The sequence below is a fragment of the Podarcis pityusensis genome (genome assembly GCF_964106645.2).
Source record: "Podarcis pityusensis genome assembly, chromosome: 17".
NCBI classification, from domain to species: Eukaryota; Metazoa; Chordata; class Lepidosauria; order Squamata; family Lacertidae; genus Podarcis; species Podarcis pityusensis.
This window is the reverse complement of record NC_138042.1, coordinates 26271664-26297995: the sequence shown is the minus strand read 5'-3', so window position 1 is coordinate 26297995 and position 26332 is coordinate 26271664. Positions and strand designations below refer to the sequence as shown.

Sequence of the window (26332 nt, the reverse complement as noted above, 5' to 3'; positions counted from 1 at the left end):
CTTCCTCAAACTCGGCCCTCCAGATGTTTTGAGACTACAGTTCCCATCATCCCTGATCACTGGCCCTGCTAGCTAGGTATAATGGGAGTTGTAGGCCAAAAACACCTGGAGGGCCAAGTCTGAGGAAGCCTGATATCATATGTCTGTCTGTTGAGGTTCTTTTGCCATTGACTCCAAATTTGGTGGGGTCTGGGGCAGGGGCTGATCTGGCTCCAATGCCTTGGGTTTAACCACCTCTGCCATAGCGGCACTCCAAATTGCCAAACCACAGTTTTGCATTATACATAGAGCCATAGTTGTCACTGTCACAGCTCTGAAATGCATATACAGTTTCTGTTGCTTGCGCAGTCTTTCAAAAGCGAAGCAAAAGCCATGCATCTATATTTAACTCACATTATAGTAAATGCGGTTTCCATGCTAACCTGATTTCAATTTTCTTTCCTGATGAGCTTTTTAAAGCAAATGTGTCAGCCTCTTGCACAGAGTATTGGGAAGGATAAAGAGGATTGAAAAAAAACACTCAACAGAAAAAGTAACATGCGGTAGAATACTTTATAATATAAATGATTGGTTTACATAAAGTTCTTAATCACATTTTCTGTATGTGTGTGTGTGTGTGACACGGTGGTGGTATTCTTATCACTGTAAAATGCCCCCCTATGGTTGAAAACCTCCCTCTCACATGTATGGATCATGTGCATTCTTCCCAAAACAATTCCACCTCTTGATCAAGTCCACTGATGCTCACAGAAGCACATACCTGATCTTGTTCATCCACATAAGGGGCCATTTTCATATTGTGATGTGGAAGCCAGCCACAGGGCTTAGCTGGTAGCCAAACCACCCATGAACCAGGCCAGTGAGGGGTTTTCAACACTGGAAGACTTGAATTACGTTGTCTAGAAATTTGATGCAAATGTTGAAACAAAGAATATTCCGCTGTAGTTGTACATCTAGATTTTTGGACTACAGTTTTCTTCTAATCCCATGGTTTGCACATAGTACTAAACCAAATGAGCGAACATTTGGGCGCATGGTGTAAAAATTGTGCCTGCTTCACTTGTCCTCCAACCTGTTGCTGACATTGTACCCAGGGCTAAACCTGTATACAACTCCAAGTCCATGGTTTGTTGCGCTCCAAGCAACCCATGAGCTGTAGCAAAACATTTGTTCATGGTTTACATTTTGTAGTTTTCTTGGAGGAGACAAACCAAGAGCCCAAGTTTGCATGTAATGATAAATCAAACCATGGTTTAGCTATGGGTAGTGCAGTGGCAGCAGGAACGGGGGAGGAGCAAAACAGCTGTGATTCTGGCTCTCTGTCCACTTGTCCACTCACACCTAACCATGGTATTTCTCAATGTTACCTGCAAGCAAGACTAGTGTTGTGATGTTGTCTCAAGGCTTTAGTGACCTGCTTCATATGATTGTTGTGAGGTAAATTACTGAGTCAGTTTTGGAGATAACATTACCTTCAGTCTTGCAAAGCTGGAAAACTATAAATCTAAATAATTACTCCACATCTTCCAACAACAGCCAATACTTGACCTGTTTTCTATTTTTGTGCGGGAAGGAACTGAAGGGATGAAACAAATATCTGCAAACCCCCCCCCAAAAAAATGGGTTTGAGTGTGGAGTAAGTAAGCCCTAAGTTAATTCCTGTTAATGGTTAAGGGCAGAAAAATGTTTTGCTTTGTTATTGTCCATCTTTTGTGGAACTTTTGAATCCTGCTTTTATTGCAGAGCTCATGGCACTGGCCAAAGATTTATAGTGATGAAACACAGAATTGAAGACATTTGCTTATGTAACAATGCAGTAAAAAGCACAAAAGCAACTGTAAAACTTCACACCAGAAAACTTGGCAAATAAGTCCTGAGACCTGAAGAACTGAGCAGGCTTTAATTTGGGACAATGGATGGAATTCAGTTTCTTGCTATGACACTTATTCCATCAGTGCAAGCATTTCCTCCCCCCACTTGCTGTTTTGGGGGTTCTCTTGACTCTCCAAAGCAGATCTGGAGGACATACAGGGAGAGGAGTGGGGCGAAAGCACCACTGAGTTAGAGGAAGTCTTTGCACTGGCATAAATTAGTGATCCAAATCTGGTCCAGATAACTCAACAGCTCCAGAACCTATTGGCTGAATTAAGGCCTGGAACTTCTTGCCAAGGCAGTTCTTCTTATTTCAGAAAAGCTAGAATGACCAAGCTTGGTCCAAACGACCCCAGATTTTGCAGCACTACCGCTAAACACATCATGAAATAAGCATTACATAAGCTGCTACAGTTTTCCGTCACAAAGTCCATGGGGGCAGACTGCCAAGATATTGTCATTTTGGATGGAACTCTGCACATAATCAGGTTCATGAAAACGAAAATGGATTTATAGCCAGATATCAACAGGGCCAGATGGTTGCACTTAGATCTTTATGGTGCTTCCTGCTACATTATCTGTCTCAGATAATGGCTTAAGACTTGGCTAAACATGATTTACACTTCTGGATTGGCTCCTACAGTAACCTCACACACAGCCGTTGAACATTTCAGGTGCTTTCTACCCTGCTGCAATCCCACAGGGAATGCATGAAGATGACGCAACAACATGGGTAGGGCCCCTCCCACAGGTTTTTCTCTATTGCCTCACTATTGCTTCCCAGAAAGGTGCTGAACATGCATCTCTGTGTGTGGTGGTGGGGCAACTACATTATCTGCCTTGGGCAAAGGCAGCACTCAATTGTACAGGATTGCACCATAGAAAAAGTAGGTATCACACAACGGCAGCTCCTTTCTCAGTCATCTGCACTGAATTCCAGCTCCAATTGACACACATTAATGCTGATGACATACCAAACTTAGTGCAGGCTGGATTTTTTGCCCCAAGTTGCTGCTGAACTATCTTTTTGAGCATTCTTTCATTTTGGGTGGAGCTAGGAAGGGGAATGTTGGTGTTATTAATGGAATGGCAGTTCAAATATGGGCAGAGAGCTGGAGTCCTGGGCAAGAAAAGAAGGAAATTTTTATGTTTTGCTTAGCATCTTACAAAATGGAGGAATTAACTATAAACCAACTGAGATTGGTAAAAATGTTCTCTCCTTCTAGATGGAGAGAATGGTGGGAAATTCTCTATTACAACGTCTCCCTATTACAATTTTTCTTCCGCTGCTTTTATCTCAAATCCTGCCCACGATTTCATTTGACTATAGTATTTTTCTTTTAATAGTCCACAAAAGGCCTCCATTCTTCTATAAAAAGTTCATCGTTTTGATCTCTTAATTTCGCTGTCAGCTTTGCCATTTCTGCATAGCTCATTGCTTTCAAAAGCCACACTTCCTTTGTTGGAACTTGCTCTTCTTTCCATTTCTGTGCATATAATGTTCTAGCTGCTGTTGTCACATACATCCATAGGTTGGCCATCTTCTTTGGAACCTCTGTCCCTATTATGCCTATAAGGAAATATCTTGGTCAGGGACTGGGCAGAGCAGGAATGGTGGGCAGAGGAGGAATGGTGGAGACCGCCTCCCCATCCTGACCCTACCAGGGAGGAGGAAGAGGAAGACAGTATAGATTTACAACAGGGGTTTGAGGGCAGTCACAGCTCAGAGGCAGATGAGAGGGGAAATTGGGAAATCATGGGAGAGCCAGAGCAACACCTGGCTGACACGTTGTCACTTGAAAGCATTCCCGACCCTCCACCTCCTAGAACCCAGTGAGCCTTAAAAGTAGGAGAGCAAAGAGCTCAAAGACAGAGGGCATGTAGCAGCACCCGTAGAAGTGACGAATGAGGAAGTGGGAGAGACGGGGGGTGGAGATTAACGTGGGACAACGGCATTATCTAAGAAGCTGGGTTCTATAGCCTCTCTGTAAAGTTTGGGATAAAAAGGACTGTAATAAACTTTTCCTTGTCTTATTCTTTCCTGGGCCACTGACAGCACCCTGACAGTTTTTTGGGAAGAGGGGTGCATTACTTTCTGAGGGGAGCAGCATATGCCAGGGGTGGGCAAGGCCACAGGCAAATGTGGGGGGAGCAGCAGATACAAATTTTATCTTTATATGGTAGGCTAATTTCATGCATGCTCCATCCAGACAAGCAAGATAAAACTATCAGAGTCCAAGGGTGCTTTTCAGGCAGGCAAAAGCACCCAGCGGAATGTATGAAGCAGGGCTAGGAAAGGGTGTGAAAGTCACAAAGGCCACAAAGAGAGGCGTGGAGAGTCAGTGGAGGGTCATATCTGGTCTGTGAGCATGGGGTTCCTCATACCTGCTTTGAAGCACCACAATATTTCTTTTCTGACTCTGCTGGAACTGACTACAGCACAGCTAGTGGGAGACAGACTTTGCATTGTTATTGTCATCACCACCAATGTTTTAGTTTAGGATTCATTCAGCCCCTCATTCAACTTCCTGTGGCCCTTACAAGCTATGTCATCATCAGTATGCTGATGACAACAATCAGCCTTACTTCCCATTGGTCCTAGATAAAGCGCTCTCTCATTATTTCTGCTGTCCGGCAGAAATAGAAACCTGGATGCAAACCAGTTGGCTCCAACTCTGCTCCAGCAAGATTCAGGGAGATGGTGGCTGGAATAAAGAAGCACTCTAAGGAGCTGGGAATCAACAGATGTGGCTTGCCATCCTTCAGTGCTGCTGGCTGCTATCTTGGAAGCATGCTGGGGGCAGCCTGACTGCCCGTTAATGACCACAATGAGAAACACTTTTCAGCATGTTTAAGAGGGCTGAGTGCTTTCCTGGAAGCGGCAAAAGTTCCTGCCTGTTTTCTATGTCCAGTGGAGTCCAAAATAGACGTCAGCAAAACATTTTAAGATAAAAAGAACTGGGTAGCATACCGCCACTTAGAGATAGCAGAATATAGCTCTCTACCTCCTAAGACATCTCAGCAAGCAATCCCCAACATCAACAAAATGAAAACAAATGCCAAATTCAGAAATCTGACTTCAAGGACCCCCAGTGTGGAGATCATCAAAATTAGCACATGGCAACTCTGGGCACCTACCAGGGTCCCAGTGACCTGTTACTTCTATCTTGTCTGGTGTTCCAAGCAGCAATAGACTGATGCATCTAGCCACTCTTGATTTCCTATAATGCCCCTGACTTAGTATCATTCTGGGGCATTCTGGGAAATTCCAAGGGACTTAACAATGGGTAAAGTTCACTGAAAACTGTTGCCATGTAGCACTGCTTCACTTCACTGGGTTAAAGGATAATGGGAAGTAGCTAAAGTCAACGGAATTCTGCCCCTTCGCTAACCCTGGCTCAGGTTGACATCCCTTAAATATTGACTCACCAGGGACTTGCCACTTGTTTACAGTTTACATTTACATTCCCATGGGCGAGGTCCCATTTGCATCTCCTCTTGGATTGTCAGGAAAGTCACATTCTTGTAGGGCGTGAGAACTATGTGAAGAAAGAAACATTTGTCTTTGGACTAGGCAACCTACACATCACACACTGTTTGCAATGGAGAGTGTTCACCCAACACAAAACCATAGCTAGTCTGCCAAAAAGCATAGCACTACCTGAAGCTTGTATGCAGGCATTTTTACATGTCACTGGAGGGGAATTATGCTACTCCCTTGGCAAAATAGAAAGAAAAATAGATAGTTTCCACCCCCTTCCCTGCAAATGACTGCCAAACAAATGGAGTCTGGAAATTCAAAAGATGGTAACACCACACCACTGACTTTGGCCTTACTAGATGTGACAGGGAAGAGAAATGGAGGAGACACAGGATTCTCTGGGGGCACACGGCACCTATAACCCTAACGTATACCATAATTATATTACAGAGATTTTACTTTTTGCTCATTGCGAAAACCAATGGTTTGCTGCTTACAAAAAGATATGGCAAGCACTAAAAGGGCTAGTTATTTTGACAAGATTTTGTGAGCTTCTGTTGGCATGCCCACTCCCTTCACCCCCCAAAAAAGCACAAGTAGTATATTTGACAATGAAAAAATGTGATACATTTGGCAAAAGTGTGTGTGTGTAGGGGGCTCCGTCTGGTTCAAAAGAAGCTGTCTCGGGTGTCCCATGTGCACTTTCTGCACACCTGTGTAAATATACTCAAGGACAGCAAGCACAGACATCTGTTTTCCTGCATATACACGCACTAAGAACCCCTGAGTGTCAGTTTGTGGATATGCAAAAGAATGGATAGACATGAGTCTAATAACTGTATATGAGATCCAGACAGAGGCTGTACCTAGTGTCAGTCCTACTCAAAGTAGATGCATTAAAAATCAACACGTCTGACTTAGGTCCATTTAACTGCTGTTTTAATTGCTATGTTGTTTTAATGGGATTGTTTTATTGCCTATTTTAAACATAGTCATTTATGTGCTAAAGCTTTAATGTGATTGTTTTATTGTGTATTTTCACTGCGGGGTATTTTTAATTATTTTGTATTTTAACAGGGTTGTACAATCAGTTTTTACGTTTTGTAAACCACTTCAAACTGGTTGCACTCTCAGTAGAATTTAGTTGTGTACAAAGTGTTGAATGGTTTCTTTAAATGTAAAGGTTCATCATTGTTCCACCCAATGTGTATGTCTTTAAGGGGCCAGAGCAAGGGCCAGAGCAAAATAAGGAGACCCAGCTTTACAGCTGTGAAACATAGCAGGTGCTGCTGAGTTGAACTGATTAAGCTGTGTCAGCAATTGGGTAGAATATATAAGGAGCAGCACCTAGCTCTCCCATTACCCTGGGGGATGGGTTGGTGGTTGGGTCTGGTTTGTTGCTGATACATTTAGTGTAAATGGAGTTTTTGTTTTTCTTAAAACCTTCTTTAAGTTATTTTTGAGTCCCTTTTTAATGCATGGTCTCCCCAGCAAGCTCTCTGCAGCGCTACCATACTGCAAATAGCCAACATTATCAACAGTATCAACATTTTTTCCTAAAACTCTGTGATTTTCTGACATTCAAAATTAAGAAACAAAGGCAGGAATTGGGATTGTGCTTACAGACTGTCCCCCTGACCTTTACACTTTCAGGGAGCCATTTGCACAGAACCTGTGATCATACTACCCTGGATATGTATGGGTTCATACACATACAGTCCATATCCTAACCAAAAAAATGTGTCCATGGGAGCTTATGACCCAGCACCTGCCAGCTTCCAAAGCCTGAGAGATGAGACTTTCTTGGAAGAGGTAAGGGAACTGGAAGGAGTTGCCTCTATTCAAGGCAGCTGCTACTTAGGACATTCAACCACTGGACCTCCATGATATATATCTTGCCACAGGTCTAGGCTTCCTCTGTGCACCAGGACACCCCACCACCACCACCAGTTATCATCTTCTGGACCCCAAGAACAAATATGATTAAACACTTGGATAGAAGCCACCATATAAAGTACAGTGTTTGTATGACACATTTCACTACCTTTGGTCCCAAAGATGAGACCTGATTTATGTACCTCTGGGATCAGAGCCTCTATTTATTAGAAAGGGTATGGCTGCAAAGTTTAATACAGCAACCCACAGTTGCTGCCTGGCTGGTGCAGCACCCATTCTATCCAGTTCTTGGTCTGTGCTTTAGTTACCTTTGTGGGCAGCACTACTGACGTTTCAGCAATGGTGTTGGGGACCCTGGCCTCAAAGCTAGCCTTCTCTCCTAGTTGGACAGCTCCTTTATGTCACTTATAAGCCCATGACTTCAGGCCTACAACCTTATGTTTTGACAGGAATGGGGCAATGGTGTACATGTGTCGGCTCTGTGCAAAAACAGCCTTTGCAGGCATGGGAAGTGAGATAGGTGGGATCAATAGGCTTGATCCTGAGCTCAGGTTCCACATGTTTCTACCTTAATCAACGCCTAGGCAGTAATGTGTCCGGAAAAGTTTTCTGTGTGGAAAACTCAGTGCTTTCTGAGTTTAGGTAAAAAGACGGGCTTAAAAAAATCTTTCTCATAAATAGCATTTGAAGCAGACAATGCTCATCAGAGCACAGTTTGCACAGCAAAGGTTGGGAGCCCTTTTCCATTCAAGGGCTACATTTCCTTGGAGACAACTGTCAAGAGGCAACATGGCTGGAGCCAAAGGGAAAAAATGAACAGGTCATGCATGTGATTCTTACCTTTTTACAGGAGGCTGTATTCCAGCCATTGGGGGGGGGGGAGATCAGAGGTTGATACATGCATACCTCTACCCAAGCAAACATTATCACAGTTGATAAGCAGACAAAAGCAAGAGAGCACCAAGCAGAGCCAGTAAAGGGGTAGCCTGGGAGAAGGGGCATGGTCAGGGCAAAATCCTGAGGAGGAGTGGTAGAAGCCGCCTGACCAAGATCCCATCAGGGCAAGCACAGAGGGAGAGGAATTGGATCCTGGCTCCTGGTGGTGGGAAACTGGCCACACCCCAGAGGAGGGGAAGAGATGGGAAGTGCTGGAGGCACGGAGCTTGAGAGATAGTGAAGAGGCAGAAACAGGCAGGTGCCCTAACACAGAGCAGGGACAGGAATTAGTCTAGGCAGTTCTACCACAGAGCCACTCTCATAGCTTCTCTGCTGACAGCTTGCAAGCCCCCCCCACTCCTAGAACGAGGCGTTTATTGCATGATGCAGAGCAGAGAGCCAGGCAGACACAGAGAGGGTCCCCTGGAGCTCACCATAGACAGAGGGAGGGGCCTGACACACAGGGCTAAGGAGTGAAGGGGGAGCTACAAGCCAGTCCAGACAACTGCTTCATTAAGACAGAAGCAACCTTTAGAAGTCTCGTCGTGTTCTTGTTCTGCTTTGCTTAATAAAGAAACTAACTGTAAGTTAGCCAAGTGTTTCACTCTCTTTCTCTGATCTGCGAGCGACCTTTTCTCCTTGCCAGCTCCCTGGCATAAGGTGTTCTGGAAGCGAGGTTATTAGACTCCTTCTAATATTACCTTCAGCAGTTTGGGGCTTTCTGAGGTCACACAAGAGGAGTCTGCATCAAGGTGTTACTTACCTCTGAGTAAGTGTCACTCTAACCCCTGGGAGAGAAGATGCTGCCATGGGAAGAAATTGCAATGTTGGACTTCTTGCATGGTCCTCCTTGGGTTTTCCATGTTGGTGAGCAGTAGGAGAATGAACCATGCTGCAGTGGTGTGATATCGTTAAAAGTAAGTTTGAATGGAACTTCCAGAGTCAGGAAGAATTCCCATGCTGAGAGCATATACAATGGAAGTATGCTGACGAAGCACTAGACGGAGGAATGTATTCTAAGTTAGGATACAACCAGACCTGGGAAAATGCAATCTTGTACTTTACAAAAAGATGGAGAAATGTGTGACGTTGCACATTTTAACTGCTTACAGTGGTGCCTCGCAAGACGAAAATAATCCGTTCCGCGAGTCTCTTCGTCTAGCGGTTTTTTCGTCTTGCGAAGCAACCCTATTAGCGGCTTAGCGGATTAGCGCTATTAGCGGCTTAGAAAAAGGGGGGGAGCGAAAAAAATCGCAAGACTCGCAAGACGTTTTCGTCTTGCGAAGCAAGCCCATAGGGAAATTCGTCTTGCGAAGCGCATCGAAAAACGGAAAACCCTTTCGTCTAGCGGGTTTCTCGTCTTGCGAGGCATTCGTCTTGCGGGGCACCACTGTAGATGTATTATTACAATCAAGCAGTATATAAAATTTGTTAAACAAGATAAAGATACAATCTACAACAGAAAGATGGCTTCCAAAGTGGCATGCATGTCAGCCAGTCAAATGGCCAAGTGACAGTCAATCTGGAACCACCATTAATATTGTGTGAACTTTAACACATTAACACTAACACACACAAATACACGCTCATTATTTCTAACTACTCAGGCCATGGCACACTAATTAATGGGATTAGTAATTCAGATAGTCATTTAATTAAAGACTATCTCCACCTTGCTAGTCTGCCAGATGGAATGTGTTGGCATTTTCTCTTCATTATGTATATACCACATATTAGTACTAACTTGATGCAGTAACTATGACACACATTCAGTCTCTCAGAACGCAAGACACATGTTCCCATTTTTATACTTAATCAGTGTTGTTGGAATATGTTTGTGTTATCACCTGAGCCTGACGGAAAAAGGACACCTTTCCCAGTTTTGGCTTCAAAACATTGTTTGAAATACGTAGAAATGTCATAAAGCAGCTATCTACCCTTTTCTATTGCCTTTTCTTCAAGAGGGGAAAGTTGCATGGTTTCCACCCTATTATTTACTGTTTTCTCCCCCTCCTGCCCAATTCTTGGTAGAGCCGGAATCAGCTGTAGAACAAGAATGGACTGTGAATTCCTCTTGCATATTTCTACGGCTGCTCCATGCCTTGTGTATCATTCCATTGGCTTTAGGACCAGCCATGGATGCCTCTGCACACCTTCAAAAATGTGTCTAAAAAAACAGAACAGAAATGATAGACATCCAGGATGGCTGTCAGGGACTGGGCAGAAGAGGAATGGTGGAGACCGCCCCCCCAGCCTGACGCTTCTAGAGAAGAAGAAGACATTTCAGAATTACAACAGGGGTTTGAGAGAGGTCACAGCTCAGAGGCAGATGAGGGGGAAAGCTGGGAAATAATAGGAGAGGAAGAAGAGGAAGAACCAGGAGGGCAACAGCTGATGGACACAGTGACTTTAGAAAGCATTCCAGACCCTCCCCTCTCCCAGCGAGCCTTGAAAGTAGTAGAGCAAAGAGCTCAGAAGCAAAGGGCCCTCAGTGCCACCCACAGGGGAGAAGTGAGAGAAAAGGGGGTGGAGAGTCACTCAGGGCAACACCGTTATTCCAAGAGGCTGCATTCCCAAGCCTCTCTCTGTGAATATTGAATAAAAAACAGATGGTAAGGACTTTTCCTTGTCTTATCCGTTCCTGTTGTGGGGGTTGGTTCCTCTTCCGCCTGATAGTGAAAATCATGAGGTTTCTAAGAAGCTATGGTGAGCTGTTCTCTTGTACAGCCACCTGCAATTGAGCTTCAGATACCACTGCAGTGCAGCAGCTGTCCCTATTTTTCACCTCAGTAGAACAGAAAAGAGGTGGACTGTGATGGACAAATGGACAATCTATGTCAAATCAGCTGGTCCAGCTCTGGTCTACCTTGCTCTGATCCAGCAACATACTACTTCTCTTTTAATGCAAGAGTGCCTTTGTAGGATCCTTCAGCTCATATTCATGATGCCTTGCCTATTATGAAATCCCAAGTGTGCAGTCTTGATTTGTAAATCTAAACATGTTGGTAGATCATAGCACACCTAGGATTTTTTGGCGGGGGATGTATGTTTTTTTCTAAAGGTACATGAAGCAACAGAATACTGAAAGAAGAAATGTCTAAGACTGAGGGATGACTCATGCTGGAAGAATGCATAAGAGTCAGGGATGTCTGGCATTGGAATGCATGGTGCTTGAGCATTTTTGCTTCCAAACTGCGAGAGAAGCTGCCTATACCTGGATTCAGATCTCTTGTGCAGCCATGAAATTTACTTTGGTTGCCTCAAGTGAGAACTCTCTCTCTCTATCAGCCAAACCCACTTCACAGCAAAGCAGGTACATGGATTAGGCACCTCAGTCGAACAAATGTAATACAGATGACGAGAACAGTTCCGGAGGTTGCATATATTGCGCTAAAAATATATAAATCTCAAAGTAATATCAAATGCTGGTGCCAAGAAGCAGAAATCTGTGAGGTACGGCTGAAATTCACTACCACAATGCACCAACTTGGGTGGATTTAAAAGAGGATTAGACAAATTCATAGAGGATACTAATGACTACTAGTCATGATGTACTGCAGCAGCAGTTCATTGTGCACTGAGGCTCTGCCCTCTGCAGGCCACTAAAGTTCTGCAATAAAAACATCTATTGGAAACTGCTCAGTGCATTCTGTGTTTCAAGATTTCACCAGGCATTGCCCATACCATCTTAAAAGGGCCTGAAAAGTGTCGTCCCTTAAAATGTTTCATAACGTATCGAGTGCTGTTAAATACTAGGTTTTGTCCTTGCACGGTGAACCTGTGAATGGTAAAAACAACAACAACCTCCCTATGTTACTGCAGCTTGATCAAATCTTATTGTAATTATTCCTAAATATGTTTGAGCTGATACGGAGCACTTTTGAGCCTCGAGTGGAGGACATGTAGACAGGTAAAAGAGCATTGATGGCTTTTCAGCGCTGGGCAGACTGTTTTGTTCTTCCAGGCCTTTAACATCACTTTAATATTTTTGACATCTTTAATATCTTCTAAATATTTAGCTTAATATTTTGGTCTCTGCTTTTATGGAGGTTGGGATATGTTTGCTCCCTTTGGTTATTTTACAGAGCAAGCCAAATGCCTGGTCCACTGTGAAGGGCAATTTGGATGGGGTCTGGATGGGTTCCTCTGCTGGAGTGACACCGCCCCGCATCAGAGCAAAGCAGGGCTCCACTGCACCTTCTGCCTGCCCATACAGGGGGAACTCGGCCAGCTGGCACTTAGCAGGTGTGAACCAGGTGCTCCCACAACAGCGTCCCCAGTGCAGCCTAGCCAGATGCTCCTCTCTATGAGCCTTGGTTCCCCATTACACCTGCCTGGGGGTGCCAGCTTTGTGTCCCCTCAAAAGTCCATGCCCAGGGCCGGGGGCCCCTCTGACACTCTCCCACTACGCCCCTTCTCTTAGTACACTTCTTTAATAAATAATTTTCAAGAAAATCACATCTTCTGAGGTTTGCATTTAGCATGGACTTTTATTTGTTATTCCATGAGGCATACATTGCCTTTCCAGTTTTCCTCAGGTGCTAAGAAGTGTTGATGAAGAAACAGTCCCACAGTCCCAACTTCTATGGCGACTTCTGTCTATTCAGCTGAATACATAAATGGTTGTTGCACATGGTAGAGAGGACATCGGGCTACCACAGTTAATATTACTCTGTGGCCAGAACTTTTGACACAACACATGTCAACATACATGCATACAAAGATACAAACCAGACATGCTTCTGCAGGCATCAGCTAAAAAAACCAAAAGGACACACTTTGGTTTGTGCAGCATCAAAACTGAGCGTGAGGTTTCCGTTCCGAATACAGTTTTGTTGCCACGTAAACCAGCGTTCTTTTGTTTTCAGAAGATGACCGATTAGGAAGACTTTTGGTGTTGGCAAGATGACAATGCAAAAAAGGCTTTCATAACTGACTGCAGAAGTAGAACGGGTACCTCAAGGCTCTGAGATGGCATTTGAGACACAGAGCAGAAACAGTGCTCCGGGCTATATGAATTACCGTATTTTTCGCTCTATAGGACGCACTTTTCCCCCTCCAAAAATTAAGGGGAAATGTGTGTGTGTCCTATAGAGCGAATGCAGGCTGCGCAGCTAAGCCTAAAGCCAGAACAGGGAGATGGAGCTCTGCAGAGCGCTCCGTCTCGCTGTTCTAGCTTGGGGTTAGCTGCGCAAAGCCTCTGCAGGGCAGCGGGGTGGGGAATTCCCCCACCTCATAGAAAAGCCCGCAGGAGCCGCGCATCCTTTAAAGAGCGCACCGCTCTTGGGGGCTTTTCCCCGAAGGGGGACAAGGGACTGACTGGCCGCGTCAGTCCCTTCTCCCTCCTCGTAGAAAAGCCCGCAGGAGCTGTGCGCTCCTTAAAGGGTGCGCGGCTCCTGTGGGCTTTTGCTGGAGATGGGGGAATTCCCCCACCTCCCGCAAAAGCAGGGAGAAGGTCTGGGAGAAGTGCACAGGCTGCATGCAGCCTGTCTGCTGCTCCCAGAGCTGGGGCGGGGGGGGGGTCATATTTTTTCCCTTGATTTCCCCCTCTGAAAACTAGGTGCGCCCTATGGTCAGGTGCGCCCTATGGAGCGAAAAATACGGCGCTTTAACAAGTACATTATGCATTATTAAATAAACATAAATTGACAGTTAACTGGAGTAATAACTTGATTCAGAAGATAAATGGGGAGGGGGGGGGGGCAGAAGAGAATATGAGAACAGATAGGCTTGGTGTTTTAAATGTAACCAGCCCTGGAATCTGCTGCTGAAGGATGGGTAAAGGTAAAGGTACACTTGACTGTTAAGTCCAGTCACATACGACTCTGGGGTTGCAGCGCTCATCTCGCTTTACTGGCCGAGGGAGCTGGCGTTTGTCCACAGACAACTTCCGGGTCATGTGGCCTGCATGACTAAGCTGCTTCTGGCGAACCAGAGCAGTGCACAGAAATGCTGTTTACCTTCCCGCTGGAGCGGTACCTATTTATCTACTTGCACTTTGATGTGCTTTTGAACTGCTAGGTTAGCAGGAGCAGGGACTGAGCAACGGGAGCTCACACTGTCGAGGGGATTCGAACCGCCAACCTTCTGATCAGCAAGCCCTAGGTTCTGTGGTTTAGACCACAACGCCACCTGCGTCCCTGAAGGATGAGTAGCAAATCCAATATAATAATAATAATAATAATAATAATAATGGCCAACTACCAAACTAAATAACTATGAATATATCTACATTCATCCATTCTATTCTTGTGTATGTTTTTCTTTGCACTTTTTCTCCTCTGTCAACTGCTTTGACCCCAGAAATGGTATTATTTATTCATTATTATATTTATATCCAGGAGCAACTCACCTAGTGGGGCGGAGCCACAGCAGTACCCTGTTGGCAGCCCAACTGTGCATTTGCACAGCCCCAATCTCACTGCTGTTACCTTGCTTCTCCCAGGAGGTGGCAGTGATGCTGCTGCTGCTGGGAAGCTCACTGTGGCTCTGACTGACCAGGAGAGCCACTCCCAAACCCAGGTTCATGGTTTGTCTCCTCCAGACAAACCATGATCTATAAACCAGAGAACTAACTTTGCTTTGTCCAGAGTTGCACAAGCCCCTGAGTCAAACCATGCCTTAGCTCACTGCAGCAAAAGCAGCAGGACTAGGGGAGGAACTCAGTGGTGACAATATTTTCTTTGGGGACCTGCATGTTCCCTCTGAACCGTAATTTGACTTAGTGTTATCTGCAAACCATTTCATAGCCTATTACAAGCTGCATAGGTGAAATATTAAATTGAAAGGTGGGGAATAAATACTACAAACAATAGATATCGTCCAGATATCATCTGCCCCACCCCCCACCCCACAAAGTAAATAACAGCTTAAGGTGTCAATTTAAAATAGAGGGGGACTTTTTTTTGCTTGTTTTTTTTTAAACAACAACAACAACATTGCAATGCAGAAAAAAGGGAGGCTTCAAAAGAAATTATTTGCAAAAGCACTCCAGTTTTCTATTATTACGCCTAAGGCATTCTGAATGTAAGAACTCTTCTGTTAGAGGCGATACTCAATTCTCGATTCCTGAATTTTGTTTTAGGCAACCAGACAACCTTTAGGGAACCAGACATCCTGACATGATGGCAGAGAGATTATTTGTCACTGAAGGAGCATTCATTCTCATTTGTTGTTAGGGAGGTGAGATGGCATTATGTCAAAGCAATTATTACCCCCACACTTGCCAGTGCATTTTCCTGTCACTTTCCTTACACAAAATGTGTGTGGGTATGTTTTGGGGAGGAGGGGGAAGTTTTGTGGCACGAGAGGGCCAAACCAACCTTAATTGCCCAACCTGAATTTGCCAGCATGTGATTGAATCCCACCTGAAAATAGCAACCATCTTAATTGCCACAAGCTGTTTGCTTCCCCTGCCATCATCTGCAGATAGCATGAGAGCAGAGGACATTACCAGTAATTGCCTGTGTGCCCTGCTGGTTTAGGGGAGACAGCTTAAAAATAACAACCCAGAATTTTCCAGCATGCTTGAGATCTCCTATGTCTGTAGGGATTCCCTCCTGCTCTGTCTTTTCCCCAGTTTGTTGCCCTACACCAGGGGTCGGCAACCTAAGGTCCACGAGCCACAAGCAGCCCACGGGGGTCATTTAACCTGCCCCCGAGCCAAGCTACCAAGCTACTCCGCGAGTCCCCGTGTGCTGTGCTAAACCGGCACAGCGCAGTGTGGGGACTTGCTTCCGCGGTGCCGGAAATCGCATCTGCGCAGACTCTGGAAATCACATGCACACACGAGATCTGGCCCACGGAGGGATCTCCGCTGGAGTGAACTGGCCCATGTGAGGTAAACCTTGCCGACCCCTGCCCTACACTTCCATAGGTATGACCACCACTTCACTAACAGCAGCAACGAGGAAACAGCAGTAAAAGCTTATGCAGATCTGGAAAATCAATTTCCAGACATCAAGATGCTGCCCAAGTGATAAGTGATCATATCAGGAGACTTCAGCTTAAGATGAAATCAGCCAGACCAAAGAACGTGTCAGAGCAGTAGGTCTTTTTTTATTAATACAAAAAGGACAAAGCTCATTGGAATTCATGTATCTACGTAAGATATCTTACTGCAATGTGGAAAAGGGAAGACGATAGGACACGCCATTGTCTCTGCTAATACTGATTTAATGAAAAAGAGGGATTAGCAAGCTCACTGAAGCCTGGGCAGCATTCTAGAAATTTAGTATTATACAGCAATTGATACGAACAAAGCAAAAAGCATTCTAACCCTGAAACGCTAATGACATCTGCATGTTTACTTATCGCTGTAAGCACGAGAGATTAAAAAAAAGTTTGCTTATAGTGTATAGTGGTGATAATAAAAGTTTATATGTGTAGGTCATATTTGATGCACACTACACTGAAACCTAGTTACTGTATCACAAAAACTTAACCTAGATCTGTCTAAAACTTAACATCGAATTCTTAGTGTAGAACTGCCCTTGAACACTACAGTATTAGGAGACATTTTGAGAAGGTAGTTTGCTAGGAATACTTTACACCTGTGTTTCGGTATCTGCATTACTTCCCTGGTGTCTGAACAGAACTTTGCTTTAACAGGACAAACAGCAGCTGAGGAGAGAATTAACTCTCCTCCCCCAAACAATAGCCCCAATCTAGATTAGAGTTCCCATTGACTGCTTTTTATGCAAGTTTAAAGAGACAAAAAGATCAAATCACCGATGTCCGACCTTTCAGGTAGTTTCGGCAGTTTCAGCCCTTTGTTTACTGCACAGAAGAACCTAAAAATGGAAATCTGGAATTGTGATTTCTGCTACAAAGCAAGGTAGTACTGAAAAGCAGCCAATGGGTTTGGCGTAGGAAGCCATTTTGGAAGACACCGGACTTTGTCAGTCCTTCACACTGTTAATTGGGAATGATTCAATATCATTGTGGAAAAGAGAATGGTTGGCACTATTTCTCTGCAAAGTAATGAGGCAAAGGTCAGGATAGTAACGCACCAAGTTCTATTTTGTCACAAAACAAGGTATCTTCTATTCTAAACCATTTCATTGACATTAAATAATTCTGACAAAAACAGCTGTGAGTCTTGTGTTTCTCATTTCACCCCACACCCACCATATTTAGAGTGAGCCAGCAGGCTTCGCTGTAAAGAAACTAAAAGTGGACTGTACTAATTAAATTCAATTACAGTCAAGCAAATGTTATGGGGGGGGGGATGGACAGTCTTGTGAATGGGGGGCTGCTTAGACTTTTAAAGCTCTACAGGACAAAACACAACTAAGAAGACACCACATATCTAGACACCGGGCATTTGAGTTTGTGAAAAAGAAACATTCTGGACTTAAAGGGGTGCAACCCTACAAGAGGCAATAATGTACAATATGCTTTTGAACATCCATTTTCATGATTGCAACCCTCAGCACTGAACTTCAAACCACTTTTAATCTCTTGAGCATAAAAAGTAAACTTGACAGTTCAGCTAACAGAACTGCAGACAGGGAGATAAAATCCACAGAAATTTGGCACACGCAATCATGAAAATTGCACCCAAAGGCGTGCTGCTGCTGTTTGGGTTTTTTAAAAAACAATTCAAGAGACTAATCCAGAGCTGCTGATTTGTGAATAGTCTAATCTGCTCAAGAAAAGACTATGAACATAGCATAGTTTTTTGCAGCTTTTATCCCAGAATATATTAGTTCTACCCCAAGACAGCTGTTATCTGTCCCCTACTAGGTCAATGCCATCAGAAACAGAAAAGCTATAGTAGTTATCCATAGTAAACTCTTTTCCCTCTTCAAATTATAGGTAACTGCAGCTTTCTGGAAGTAATCAAAGCTGTTATATTTCAAGGAATAAGGCATACTGCATCTACAAGATTGAAGACTCCCCAGAAATGCACTTAATACTCAAAGCATTATACTAGGGAAAGCTTCATGATAGTATAATAATTTAATACCTGAGGTTCTGAAAGCTTTCACACTACAAGTGACGATTCTTGACTGTATGAGCTGCCTTCCAGTGACTTGTATGTTCGTTTCAGTTGGTTTATGAGATAAGGTTACCAGACGTCCCCGTTTCCCAGGGACAGTCCCCAGGTTTACAAATCAGTTCCCTGACAAAATCCATCTATTTAGTAGGAAGTTGAAAAGTGTCCCCGGATTCACTGAAAAAAATCTGGTAACCTTATTATGAGAAGAGAAAGAAAATGCAAGCCCTTCATTTCGAACTCATAAAACCTATGGTATGTTGTCCACTGTTGTTCATCTTGTGCATGCATTTAATTACGTTTTTATCCTGCCCTTCTCCAAGGAGCTCAGGGTAGTGTACGTTGTTCTCCTTCACAACCATCATGGGAAACAGGCCACAACAACCCTGTGAGGTGGGATAGGCTAAGAGATGGCAACTGGCCCAAGGTCACCTAGTGAATTCATGGCTGAGTAAGGATTTGAACCTGGCACAACCAAGTTGTACTTTGACAGTAATCATTACAGCTATAGCGTGTCTCAAGGCGACTCAAAATGCAATTTTAAAGTCCATTTTAAAAATGGAACTAATAAAACCAGTGCAAAAGTAAAAACAAAACAGAGCAAGACACATACAGTTTGCACAAACACAAGCATACATGTGAATCTACAGCTGAAATGTACTTAATTAAATATATTTAATACTTTAAATTATTCTCCCGAAGTTGTTGTACAGGCTGCATTCCCCCCCAAAATTCTGGCTTGTATAAGCCTAAGTGTGGCCTAAAGTAAAGGTAGAGAAACTGTAATGTAAGATGAGGACTCAGGAACCATGCAGAACTTTGATATACTTCGGTTGTTTTTGTAAAAGCATCACCCATCATTCTTGACAGGTGGCACTAGTTGCCTGGTGAGTTATTCATCGTGTGAGGTAGCACGTGTTTTTAGATAGTAAAAATATGGGTGTCCATGTCAGGGGAAAACATCTATCAGTTGGGGGCTGAGACGTGACAAATTTCAAAATGGCAGTTATTAACTATGCTGAAGTGACAAACAATAGAGAAACAGGAAGGAAATATAGTGCTGATGAAAAGAATGTGCGTCATTGGAGATCAAAGAAGAAAAAAATCAGAATCCCATCTCCATGCAAAAAGCATTTCGAGGGCTTAAATGTGGTCGACGTTATGAGGTTGATGAGTGTGTACTTTCCATTGTAAAAGAACAAAGAGAAAATGGAATGCCAATCAGCTGCAAAGCATTTGAATTGGTGCCGGGATATTTGTGCAAAGAAGTGGCTTCTTACTTAAATGTGGGACATCATTTGCTCACTGGTTGTCTTCCAGTTTCAGTGAGATGTTCGTCCAATACCAACGGCATGTCCTTGGCCTGAGGAGAAAACGCAACCATTATCTTAGCCAAATTAGAAATGCTGACAAAATGCCATGTTCTCTGATATGCCAAGCAGCATGATCATGAAAAAGAAAGGAGTGGAATCTGTCCATGAAGAATGGGGGGGGGGGGGGGAATGCACCTTATAGCAGTGTTAGCTGTAATAGTTGCATGCCACCCCAATCTCCGAGGGGTGTGATATTCCAGGGGTTACACAGGGTTTGTGTTTCCTTTGGAATGAGAGAGACTGTGGACAGAGACTTTGGACAGGAGAAGCTGTGGTGTCTTCACAGCATAAATACCCCAAGAGGGATTTGCTTCCGCCATAGTCACAGCCATGAATCCCAACACAAATCAAGCATAGCTCTGTCCAGCCTCCAGCCTGTCAGCTTCTAGTTCACATAACTCAACTGTCTGCTCTACCTTTGTCTTTCTACCTACCAGTGAGTTGAGGGAGGAGGGCCCACCCATTTGATATCTGACACAGAGCCACTTCCTTTGTTACCTTAGTGGCCCATACATTACCTCACCAGGAAGCTAGCCTGCCTGTTCCAGGAACTGAATCCATGCTGGATCCAGGAATTAGGCAGGGCCCAGGCATGCAGCCTACTCCCCCACCAACTCATCGCAATATGTTATACTGAGAGGAAAAATACTTCCAAAAGAAACACTCCCCACCAGAACAGTTGTGGGATGCCCAAAAATAGGGTGGATAGCGACTATTCTGTAAAAAATGGGGGGGGGGGGAATGCTAGTGGTAGATGCATTTAGATGGCATCTTACCCCCAAAGTTAAGAAGATGGATAATCAAAATCAGATTTAGTAGTTGTTCCAGGTGGAACGGCATCACAGCTACAAGCCCTTGATGCGGTTGTGAATAAGTTCTCCAAAGGAAGGACTCTGATTTGTTTTTGTCAGGAAATAATGCCGTCTCACCGAGCATAAAAATTAAAAAACCATTGGTGGATTTGCTATGCCACTGGATTTTAAAATGCGTGGGAAAGAATACCTCCTGAATCTGTGGCTTCAAAAAGTGATGCCTTTTAATTGCAGCGGATAGTAGTGAAGGTGACATATTGTGTGGAAATTGGGAAGACAGTGACAACTAAAGTGACAAAGATGAAGAGAGCTGTAATAATTTAGAATCTCTATTTGACATGAAAAAGTTTAACAGGAAATATTTTTTAAAATATTTTAAATTATTTCTCAGTGCACACTTATATCTATTTTTTTCTTTCTTTCAAAGAGCTCTCATATTTGGACCAATTAGGCTATGCATAATTTAGTAATAATTGTCAGGAATTACAGTGTAAGGCAAAAACTACCTATGAGAGGAACGAATATATGCTACCCGTGAAGCATATTGCTGAGATCATATTTGTTCTACTTGCTTTGTTTTTATGCATGGTTAGTCAGCTTTTTTTGCAGAGTTGCCTCAGAAGACTAATCTGCTTTTATATTCGATGTATTAAGCCTGGTTTGTGCACATGATGAATTACTCATAAAATATTTACATATATTCACGCTTCGGTGGATGTTCTGGTTAACTTGCACTAGGACAACATACAAATCGAGGGAGCAAATCAGGCGTAAGTCCTCTATATGCTGTCACATCTAAGGAAGGCTTTATGCAGATGTTCGCAATGTGCACGTGGTCCAGAACTGTGATCAAACTGGTCCACCTAATCAGTCCATGATCTCACTTGATGATCACATGTTTGCATAGGAGCCTGCAATGAAATCAGTTGTGAAGAGTGAAGAGCTTTGGTGGGAACTCACAGCACAACCCTAACCATGTTTACTCAGAGGTTAAGTCCCACTAAATGCAATGGGGCTTCCTCCCAGTCCACATAAATGAGTTTAGCATTACAGCCTATGTGCAAACAATTTAATCTGCATCCAACCCACAGAGCCTGCATTGGTTACACGTGATCTACAAAACCAAAGTATACCAATGGCGTGGATCTACCTGAGCTGGGCTCTGAACATGCTGGCACCCATGTAAACATAATATATAATGTGCAAAATTGGGCAGGAACACAGGAAAGGGAGGATCCTGCTCTCCCATCAGTCGCAATGTCTTTATAGGGATAAAGTAGATCTTGCACTGATATCTTGACTCAGTAAAATCTGTTGAGAAGCTTGTCCTAAATTACAAATTATGCATATGATCCAATCGATATTAAATCACCTGAAAGACTTAAGACTGCATACCAACATGCATTTATTTATAAGTGCTCTTGAACTCAATAGATTTATCTCCAAGAAAACATACACTGGAAGAATGATGCTCCATGCAACAATCCCCATTCCACACATAAATGTGCACTGAAAGAGTGGCAGCGCGCGGGGGGGGGGGGGGAGTCATATACAGTACAAAAGAGTCAAGAAAACTTCTAAAACAGCAAGTAATCTGCACACTTTTACTTAGATTAGGCAATCCATTAAAAAAAAAACCTGTTAGGAGTGCTAGGTGCTGGCTTTCCCCCCATTTTCTTCCTCTTTCCATGGAAAGAAGAACAGCATTCATCAAAGAAAAAGTTTGTGTATAATTTACGTTCCTTAACGTCTTTGTACAGGCCGCAGATTGTGGTTGTAGGGAAATGACGGTTAACCCTGAGAGCAGGGCCTGTCGCAGGCTGCAAAGGCCTCTGAATTGCTGTGGTTTGGAGTTTTAAATACTGTATAGACATCACTTTGCAAGTGTCATACCTGCCCGCTATGCAGACAACATCTGTACACACAGAGGATGTGTCCTCTGCGGCTAGTGTGCATTAAGTTTCCTTCCTACCTCCCCCTTTCAACACCCACCATACTCCTTTCAAAAATATAAAATCATTCAAGTTTCTTGTCATATCGCAGGTACAGTTACTTATCTTGCACTCTACGTATGCCCAGAGGCTTCCTTCCCTTGTACCATGCAGGCAATGTCATGATGACGTTATTGCTTTTCTTTTGCCAAGGAACTCCCAAGTATGTTCAGAGGCTGCCTATTCTGGTGTGATGCATGGCTAATTACTGATTGCATGGTCTGTTTTATTGCATTCATTGTACTCGATGCTGAGAATCTGTGTGCTGGCAACAGGCAGGCAGGGAACAACACAAAAGTTTAATTTATGGAATCCAGAGAGTTGTTTTGTTTTTTTAAAGGCACTTCAAGGTTTCAGAACATCTATGTTATACCAATTAATTCCACTGCAGTCATGATGGTTTCTGTAAAGGCAACGCACCAAACTCATGTACCGTACCTCTGATCTAAACACTGCCACCCTAGCAGATCAGATGGTTCTTGGTGGGAAAAGCTTATAGCAATTATAACAGTAAGTTGGATCCAAGCTTTGGGATTTCAATAAACTGGAGGGGTTACTTTTAAAATCATAATAAATGCTACAGTGGAAGCCAGCCCCTTTCCCAACTGTGTTTGTGTTGAGACAGGAAGAGTTAACGGTGAGGCTATTTTGTTTAAAAGAGCACAAACATTTAATGGAGGCTGTTTCTGCAAAAACATTAGTGATTCCTATGCAACTCTCAAAAAACAGAAATATCAGTATACTGGTGAGATACAAGGATATAATAAAGTAGAATATACTCTATTATTTTCAAGTTGGTGCGGAACATTAAATAGTGATCATTGCCAAATCAAGTGAAAACAGCCTGGTTTTCCTTGAGCTTTTCTGATCCCCCCCCCCCCAAAATCATGGCCTGGGAACTGTAGTTTACCCCTCATGGATCTACAATCCCAGCATCCTTCGCCAGATAGTTCCCAGGATCCTTTAAGAGAAGCCATATGATGTGAAATGCGACTACTGGCTGAGGAGCAGAGAGAGAAGCCAAACCTCTGGCATTATATGACTACAGAATAATTTTTTTTTACTCAGAAAGCGTTTTGGCACCACTCTGCAGGCAGGGCCGGATTTAGGTTTGATGAGGCCCTAAACTACTGAAGGTAATGGGGCCTTTTATATGTCCAGCTGTCCTTTGTCAACAGCAAATTGTCGCTGTTTTGTGTGTGTTGAATATATGCTGTATGGCAATTTATGGACCTAATAATAGGTATCTAAAGCCATTTGCACATAACAAAGTATGTATTTAATCAAAGTAATTGTTGAACTGAAATACAATTAAGAAGAAGTATATTAATAGTGAAATAATTATTAAGCACTAACTTAAAATGATTTTTTATTCAGGACAAACTTAATAATGCAAACACACTGGCATTTGGCAATAACAAAAGTTCCTTTAGAAACACAGTTCACAAAGACTCATAATCTAGTCTCTAGAAACTTGCTATAACATGAAATAATAATAGGTGATATATGGTGCAAACTACTAATAATTATAAATAGCTCTTTTAATATGGAATTAAGTGTTATAACCTGTACAATCCAATTGCAGTTAATACAAGCAGGCGGGGCCCATTACTTACATCATAGGAGCCTACACAACACAAAACGCTGTTGCTGTATGTAGGTTTTATTTTATTTGTTTTTTTATCTTATATTTTGGAAATGTACATCCAGTTTCCCCTCCCCCTTTAAATTTTTTTGGGGGGCCCCAAGGGAGTGGAGTCCTAAGCTATAGCTTTTTTAGCTAATACGTAAATCCGGCTCTGTCTGCAAGTATTGGCCAGCTGTCTTGACCAGGCCATTTCCACCTTGTGTTGCTTCCTGAGAATTTTTACCTAATAATAATAATAAAAATAATAATAAAAACAAAATCCCTCTTCCCCTTCTAGAAGAAGAAGAAAAAATCCCTCTGCTGAGGGAAATTTCCTTCAGGCTCTAACATTTACCTGGTTGAACTCAGGTGCAACAGATAAGTGGATGAGCTCCCAGCTTACGGTCAAAAAAATAAAATGGCTTCTGCTTTCAAATCCCACTTAATTTAAGACGACACGTTCCTGCCTGGTGTGAGGGAGGCTTCAAGGTGGCTCAGAAGCCCCCTGTTGGCCTTTTTGACTAGTTAATAAAGAAAAAGAGCATGCTGGGGCCTAATTTTTATTCGTTCGCTGTGAGGAAATTCACCCACCCATTTGTGCTAAGGAGAAAAGGGGTGAGGCGATGATATGAAGATCCCTTTTCAAAAGATCGCAAACGGTATACGCTCCACTATTTCTCTCAGTAATACGAATCGGAACAAGGAGATTTCATTCGGTCATCCAGGGGACGGGATGGGAGAAGCGCTGCTCTTGTTCCCGTGTGCAAGAAGAGAAAAGGAGAACTTTGGTCACCTTTTGCAAGATGGCGGACATTGGGCGCTCCAAAATGGATCTTCTGGGTTGTGGTTCTTCTCCATTTTGCACCCCCTCAGCTCTGCACCCTCTGTGGGTCCACAGCACCCAATATCCAGCTCTGAGAAAAGGAGGCCGCCGGGGTGGAGATTGCAGCGTTGCGTGTTCTTTTAAGGAATTGTTTTGCTTTCCACATATATATATATAATTTTTGTTTATTTTCCATTTAATATTATACATTCACATCGTCGTTATCCACTATACTGCCCTGGCTCTTAGAGCCTATCAACTTCCTTCCCTCCCGCCTCATGGCTTTCAAAATTAATCTTTATATCTTTGCATTTTTTACATTTTCCAATTCTAATTACACTCATTACAGAATGACTCAAAATTTAAATAAATATAGAAAGATAGGAAATTTCTCATTACAAGTCTTTCTGAGTAAATTTATGTGATATCTGAAAGATTATTGTAAGCAATTAACATCACTATCAGAGCTGTCTGCAGACTTGGACTTGTTTTGTTTTGCTTTCAGGCAGCCAAACATTTGACCAGAAAACATCATGTTTTCAGCCTTGAAGTACCATGCAATAGACTACTTACATGAGGTACAATGCCTAAAGCTTGGCATTTTTTGCTCTCTGGGTAGTGTGATAGCTGCATTTAAATATAAAGACCACTTGCTAAGTCACAGAAAGCAAGTATTTGGACTGTTTCGATTCACTTTTATTTTATTTTGACAGCATGGATTTAAAAAAATAAAACAAAATCTGGCAAATAAATAACTGCTCACGTTTCATACTGTGAGGAAGAAAAATATTGCTTTTTCAAAACGTCGCAAGGTTGCAGCGGCTAGGTAACCGCAGACTTGCTTAATACTTATATTTAGAATGGCTTGTGGGTAGAATGCTCATTAATAGGGCAGCTTGCAACTGAAATATGGCTTATTATTATTATTTATTGAATTTATATATTATCTGTATGCTTCAGCAGATGTAGAACTAAGTTACACCTGCTAGTGGTTACGATGTGGTTTTAACGCTTGAGTCAAGGCATAAAAATAACACAATTATCTGAAAAAAAAAAACAGTCTGAGGCAGTTTACTGATTATTTTTTATAGATTCTTGCGTGCACATAAAATCCATTTTTGCAAAAGGAATACATTTTTGTGGTTTAATATGTTTTACAATTCACTTAATTTGACTCTTAATGTGCACATAGTGGTGTTGATTGTAATAATAATATGCTGCCCATATTGCAAGAGCCACGCTCCATGACTCCCAACAAAATATTAAAAACACAATAAAATATCAACCATTAAAAACTTCCTTGGCATAAGTGAATGGATTTGCCAGCAGTATCTGATGTGGTTTTTGAAAACTTTTCAACCAATTTTAACTTGTTTCATTTCTATTGCTTTATTACAGTGCCCCACTATAGCATTTTGCAGTGTTTAATGATTTGAAATAAATAAAACAATCCAATTAAGGTTAAGAAATCCCTATAAAATTCAGTAGGAATGTTTAGCATGTGCTCAGGTCTCTTCTATT

General features: G+C 42.8%; 1 protein-coding gene and 1 long non-coding RNA gene across 7 annotated transcripts in view; one reads left to right on the top strand and one right to left on the bottom strand.

Moving 5' to 3' along the window:
* Positions 1-533: 533 nt before the first annotated feature.
* LOC308466316 lies at positions 534-22091 on the bottom strand. Of its 4 annotated transcripts, none has more exons than XR_013980729.1 (5): positions 21066-22091; positions 19466-19548; positions 8949-9182; positions 5302-5411; positions 534-3442 (listed from the first exon to the last, which is right to left on the bottom strand). It is a non-coding gene; the product is annotated as an uncharacterized lncRNA (long non-coding RNA). The 4 variants fall into 4 exon arrangements; XR_013980730.1 differs by having other exon boundaries at positions 8949-9077; XR_013980732.1 differs by lacking the exons at positions 534-3442; positions 5302-5411; positions 8949-9182 and having other exon boundaries at positions 17783-19548; positions 21066-21281; positions 21743-22086.
* A 45-nt stretch (positions 22092-22136) lies between these two features.
* Positions 22137-26332, top strand: part of SHOC1 (shortage in chiasmata 1) — a 39512-nt gene continuing 35316 nt past the window's right edge. For 2 of the 3 annotated variants that reach the window (XM_080986664.1, XM_080986663.1), the window contains exon 1: positions 25317-25389. In XM_080986664.1, coding sequence (XP_080842790.1) covers positions 25345-25389 — 45 coding nt within the window. In that variant the 5' untranslated portion in view covers positions 25317-25344. Of the gene's footprint in view, positions 22622-24379; positions 24648-25316; positions 25390-26332 lie in introns of those variants that run through there. The other variant, XM_080986662.1, reaches the window with a different exon arrangement.